Source organism: Theropithecus gelada, chromosome 3 (genome assembly GCF_003255815.1).
Source record: "Theropithecus gelada isolate Dixy chromosome 3, Tgel_1.0, whole genome shotgun sequence".
NCBI classification, from domain to species: domain Eukaryota; kingdom Metazoa; phylum Chordata; class Mammalia; order Primates; family Cercopithecidae; genus Theropithecus; species Theropithecus gelada.
The window spans coordinates 20,347,294-20,353,293 of NC_037670.1; the positions used below are offsets into that span (position 1 = coordinate 20,347,294).

A 6,000-nucleotide genomic window follows, 5' to 3' on the forward strand; every position below is an offset into this window, starting at 1 on the left:
AGGGCTCACAGTCCAGCTAGGAGCTGCCAGCGGGGTTCACAGCAAGGGCCAGAGGCCGGGGGCAGCTCAGGAGCAAGCAACAGACCTCCTGGAGACGGGGGGCCGGCGGGCGGGGGGGAGTTGGAGACCAGTCTGGCGCCTCCCTGTTTGCCCGGGAAAGGACATTTATGGAAGGAACTGAGGGGAGAATAATGCTCATCGTGTTCTGCAGCGTTCCAGGCAGTGTTTACATTCATTCGTTCCCTTCTCATTCCAGTGTATAAAGTAGATTTTATGATGCCTTCTTTAGAGACGAGGATGCCAGCTGGGAGAGCCAAGGGGCTTGCTCGTGGTTACAGGAAGTGGTGGAGCTGGTGGTCAGTCCGCCTCTCCCCCTCACAGGTGCCGCATGCCATGTCTCCCCCAGGGCCCCCCTGCAGGCTGCTTTCCCGGAGATCACCCCAACCTCAGCGTGTCCACTGTGAAAAGCTATCCTGCCCACAGTAACAGCCTGGCCTGCCACGCCCAACGTCCTCCTCCCACCCCTCCTGAAGCTATCCTCCACTTTTCACCTGCTTCCAAGAGAGCTGCTCCCGGGACACCTTTGGGAAGTTCTTAGGATGGACCTGCTTACTGTAGACCTGGTGACTACTCACTTTAAAAAGATTTCTTTTTTTAAAGGCAGGTCTTCGATACATTCTCATCTATTGGGCAGAAAAAGTGTGTGTGCATGTGCCTATGTGGTGTGCATGTCTGTGTGCTCATGTGCACGTGTGTGTATGCATTTGTGTGCGTGTGTGTGTGTGAGTGGATGTGTGAGCACTGGAGCATGTGTGTGGATGTGTGTGAGTGTGCATGCTGGAGCAGTGACATATTCAAGGGAGGGCCACTCCTTCCTTTGGGGAGAAAGAAGGCTGTTACAGTCCCATGCAATTGCAGACTCCTGGTCCTGGAGTCAGAGACCTGGGTCTAGTTGTGTGTCTGCCCCTGCCCAGCTGCCCCGCACTGATGAAATACCGGGGTGACCACCTGTCCTTGAGGATGCTTCCTCCTCCCGGTTATCTGAGTCTCTCAAAGCCGGCTACAGTAGAGGAGGGCTGTACTTTCCATTTCATGGGGATCAAGCTGGGCACAGGGTGAGGGCGGCTTGTTGACTTAAATCTACTGATTAAGCCGGCTAAGTGCACATCTGGGAACAGGAGAGACTCAAGCCTGGCCGGCACCTGCTCTGTGCCGGGGTATCTCCCCCTGGCCTCCTTCAGTGGGGTACTCCGTGGGCAGAAAGGTGAGAAGCAGCTGCACGGGCTTCCTGAAACGTCCAGCTGAGGTTTGAGGGATTTCCTCACAATGGCTTTTCCCTGGGGACTTTAGGGGGAGCTCATGAGAGCCCCTTCCAAGCCGGCGCGCTCATTGTCCCTCTCCGCCCGTCAGAGGGGGCCACGAACAAAGGGGGTCTATTCTGAACCCCTCTCCCGTGTAACTCAAGTCCGCTAGAAACACTGAACATTCGAGGGACTTCCTATCTCCGCAACAGGAGGGGACAGCTGGACCCGCTGCCCCCCAGGCTCTCCGCGGGGACCCGGAGGTGCAGCGGCCCGGAGTCCCCCTCTGTAGTCGGAGCTACCCACCTGCGAGGGAGCAGCTCCCCGCTGCCGGCGCCCCCCGCACCTGCCCCCGCGCTACAGGAGGCGGCTGCTGCTCGCCCCCTCCGCGGACCACGACCCAAGGGCTGCCCGGCGGGCCGATCCACCGGAAATTAAAGGCTTCATGTGCCAGCCCTTGAATGTAAAAACTCAGCCTAATCAGATCTTTAAAAAGAAAAGCTCTGCCTATGAAATGGAAACACTAGCCCGCCCCCCCCCCAACCCCCAGGCGAGTCGCCCCTTTCCCCGGGGAGCCGGCGCGTGGGGACCCCCGCCCCCGACCAGAGCTGGCGGAGCGCACGGAGGCCGCAGCCAGAACCCGCAGACGCACGGACAGTCCCGCCCCGCCGCGCCCGGCCCCGGCGCTGTTCCCCGGGGGGAGGAGGGGGTGTCTGGGTGGGGGAGGGGGCTACCTTCTGAATGCGTCCATCGATGTCCAGGTAGATGGCCTTGGGCCGGTAGCTGGAGGAGCCGGATCCCATCCTGCGCCCGGCGGCTGCACTTGGACTTTTTACTGTACTTTCCCGACGCCAGCCGCCGCGGGAGGCGGGGGAGGGGAGCAGGGGAGGGGGCGGGAGGGGGCGGGCGGGGGGCGGCCCGCGGCGCTCAGCCAACCAGAGCCGCGCCGCCACCGGGCCCGGGACGCCCGGGAGCCGCCGCCGCGCGCCGCAGGGTCTCCTCCTCCGCTCGGCTCGCGCTCGGGCTCGGGCTCCGACTCCGGCTCCGGCTCGCGCGCTCCTCCTCCCGGCCGCCCGCCCCTCCCCCCTCCCCCCCCCCCCCCCCCCCCGTCTCTCCTCTCTCCCCTCCTCTTCACTCCCTTCACCTCCCTTCCCCCTCTTTCTTCTTCCCTTGACTCCAGCCCCCTGTCGGCCGCCTATCTCCCGATGCCCCCTGGATAGCTGTGCAGAGCCCTGAGCGACCCCTTCGGCCCGGAGCCGTCGCCTCCCCACGCGGTCCGTCACTCCTAAGCCAGCGCTGGGCTGAGCGAGGCAGCGGCGCTGTGGACCCCGCAGCCCCGCCGGGAAAACTCCCCTCGCTCCTCTGTCCTCGCTGCGACCGCCACCCTCATTTCATTTGAATAGAAAACGGGAAAAGTTCCTTCTTGTTCACCCACTGCTTTCCCAAGCCTCCTCCAGCTGCGCCCAGAGCTGAAATGGCGATTTTATTTCTGTCCTGTATGGGGCCGGACCGAGGATTACCCCGCCACAAGCTATCTGCTGGGTTCTGCATGTTCGTCCCCTACCCCCTTGTGTGAATTGCTACAGGGAGTGTGGGAAAGGCGGGAGGGGAAGGGGGCTGTGGGCATCCCCTGGATCTGCAGAGCACAGAAGGGGCTGCCTTGGCCGCCCCCAGTTCTCCTGGGCTCCTCCAGTGGGAATGGGGTTGGCGGCTGGGGGAGGAGGCTCAGATGCCGTGGTCCTGGCCCTGGGTGCATGTCGCCTTTGGAAGCAAGTATCAAAGCCAGCCGGAGCATGTGCTATTGTTTCGTTGGAAGTGAGTTCCAAGCCACCGCTTTCCATCTGTTGAGTGTCTGAGTGCTGCTTGTTGAGAGAGTCTGGTGCACACAGGCTCCTCCTTCCCCGCTGGGGCCTGCTGGAGCCGGCCAGCCAGTGCCAGGGCCAGTGGTCACTTCCTCTCCCTTCCTTGGCCAGCCTGGTCTCCACCTGGTGGATGGTCACAGGCTTTACAGACACCCCCAGGGCCACCTGGAGCCCTGGTGGCAGCTGGGGTCCTGCGGAAGGTGAGGGCTTCCTGCCTGTCCGTGGGAGTGGCATCGTCCTGTGAGGTAAGTGGTTGCCCTCAGCCTTTGGCCAGTCCATCCTGTGTCACTTTATGTCTCCCACCTGCTTTCATGGCGGGGGGCGTGCTCCCAAAGAACAACAGCTTGGAACTCGATAGCCTGGCACCCCCTGCCCACAGCTCCAGTGGAGTCTGTGTCAGAGCTTGGGCACCATGAGCTGTGCTTTTCAAGTGACAGGGGTGAGAAGGGGACAGCCTGGAGGCCTTTGGGGTGGGGGGGCCCAGCTGGGTGGTTACAGTGGGACACCTGACTCGCCATGGGGATACTGTGTCCCGAGCTCATTGAAGTGAGCACTATTACTAGTAGTTCAATTTGTTGTCAAATGTTCCAGCACTATTTGGGCTAATCCAGAGACTGTGCTGTTGGGGCCGCGTGTGCCGCCTGGCATGGAGTTCTTATCAGCAGATGGCTCGTTGGCTTGCCACTTAGTTATTCTCCATCCCTTATTGTCATCTGGCCTAGTCTTCTGTAACCATTTCCTCCAAGAGCCCCAGAAGGACGAGTGGCCACCCATGGGGGGTGGTTCTACAGGGCAGTTCCCCGGTCTCAGAAGACTCTGTGTGCATCCAGCGCCAGTGCAGGCTGGCCCTCACACTGCCTGACTGATTCTGTGCTCAGAAGAATAATCGCATCTATCATTATTTTGCACTCTTAGGAGCTGGACTGGACTGCTGTATAGAAACTGGATCGATGGGGCTGCAGCAGCTGCCCAGAGAGGAACCTTTTCCTCTCCCAGATCCCCATGGAGCAATGCGGTCTTCCGTTCATCAACAATCTCATTCCTGCGTGTTGGGTGCTGTTCTGGGCGCTGGGGATTCAGTAGTGAACAGAATAAGCAGAGATCCCTGGCCAGAGAAGCTGGCATTCTCTGGGGGAGACAGACACGATAGTATAAATAAATAGAATGTGTAGGGTGTTGCATAAAAATTAGGGCAAAGAAGAAAAATCCACAGTGAGACCCTATCTCTAAAACAGAAAAATCCTGCGGGGAAGGGGAGATAGAACGTGCAGTGTGGAGGAGTTGGAATTTTAGAGAAAGTGGCCAGGCAAAAGGTCACATAGGAGGAAGGACCTCATGGGCATTAGGAGCAAGAAGCCTGTGTGTGTCAGAGGGAGGGACCTCTGGCACAGAAGCCGCCTCATGCAGGAGGCTGTGTGGCCAGAGTGGAGGGAGGAAGTGGGCTCTGGGGTACCGGAGTGGGCTGTGAGGTCAGAGAGGTGATGGGGCAGCCCCACGTGGTCACACGAATGACCTGAGCTCACTCTTCCTCCACTGCATGCCTTGCGGAAGGCAGTGCAGAGGGCTGTGGTCTGACGCGGGTTTTCACAGGTTCCTCTTGGCTGCTGGAGGAGGGTGCATGGAAGGGGCGGGGCAGGGAGGCCAGTGAGCAGCAGCTGCAGCCAGCTTTGCAAAGCGTGATAGGGCTTGAACCACGGTCAGGTGTGTTGGGGTCCTTCAGAGAAGCAGATCAATAGTGAGGAGTTGGCTCACATGAGGACGGAGGCTGAGAAGTCCTGCCAGCTGCCGCCTGCAAGCCGGAGCCCCGGGAAATCTGGTGGTGTGGCTCCAGTGTAAGCCTGAGGGCCTGATACCCAAGGAGCTGACGGTGGGCACCCAGTCCCAGGGCAGAAGGCCAGTGTCCCAGCCGGGAGCTGACGGTGGGCACCCAGTCCCAGGGCAGAAGGCCAGTGTCCCAGCTGGGAGCTGACGGCGGGGACCCAGTCCCAGGGCAGGAGAAGGCCAGTGTCCCAGCCGGGAGCTGACAGTGTTGACCCAGTCCCAGGGCAGGAGAAGGCCAGTGTCCCAGCCGGGAGCTGATGGTGAGGACCCAGTCCCAGGGCAGGAGAAGGCCAGTGTCCCAGCCCAAGCAGGCAGGCAGGAAGAAAGAGGCAATTCCTCCTTCTCCTGCCTTCTTGTTCTCTTCAGGCCTTCGAGGGGTTACATGATCCCATGCACACGGGGAGGCATCTGCTTGCCACAGTCCACCACTGCAAACGCTGGTCGCATCCAGAGGCACCTCGCAGACTCCCCCGAAGACAGCACGTCCCCAGCTATTGGGTGTCCTGGGCTGGCCAGGTGGACACACAGACCTCACCTGTGCAGGTGGTGAGGAATAGTTGACTCTGCATCCAAGTTGGAGGTTGTGGGGTCTTCATTTGTGCCTGTTTCCTAGGCGGACGTTGTGCCTCTTCTCTGCCCTCCTTCCCCCGGCTCTGCCTGCAGTCATGTTCCTTGGTCCTGGACAGCCTTGGTGGGGAAGGTTCCAGAAGTGGCGCCTGCTCCATGCCCCCCACATCAGCCCCAGGGGCTCCTGGTATCCTAAACCTGCATCCCTGCTCTTGGCCCGGCTGCCAGGAATGCTGCCAATGTCGGTTCCTCTGAATCAAGGTAAAAATGAAGGAAACCTCCTGCCTCTGCCAGGCAGGCCACGGACCAGGCTGGGGACCCTGGGTGGGGACCCTGGGGGACCCTGAGTGGGGACTAGACCCCAGACAAGGCTGGGGACCCTGAGTGGGGACCAGGCCGGGGACTAGGCTGGGGACCCTGGGTGTGGTCGAATACTCCTCAGCTCAGGC

At 60.7% G+C, this 6,000-nt stretch overlaps 1 protein-coding gene across 1 annotated transcript in view; it reads right to left on the bottom strand.

Annotated features, from left to right (window-relative positions):
• The window catches only part of PDE9A (phosphodiesterase 9A), a 121,806-nt gene extending 119,477 nt beyond the window's left edge, over window positions 1–2,329 (bottom strand). Inside the window, exon 1 of the mRNA XM_025381034.1 lies at window positions 2,036–2,329. Within this exon, the coding sequence (XP_025236819.1) occupies window positions 2,036–2,104 (69 nt within the window). The 5' untranslated portion in view covers window positions 2,105–2,329. The remainder of the gene's footprint in view (window positions 1–2,035) is intronic.
• Between the last annotated feature and the right edge of the window lie 3,671 nt (window positions 2,330–6,000).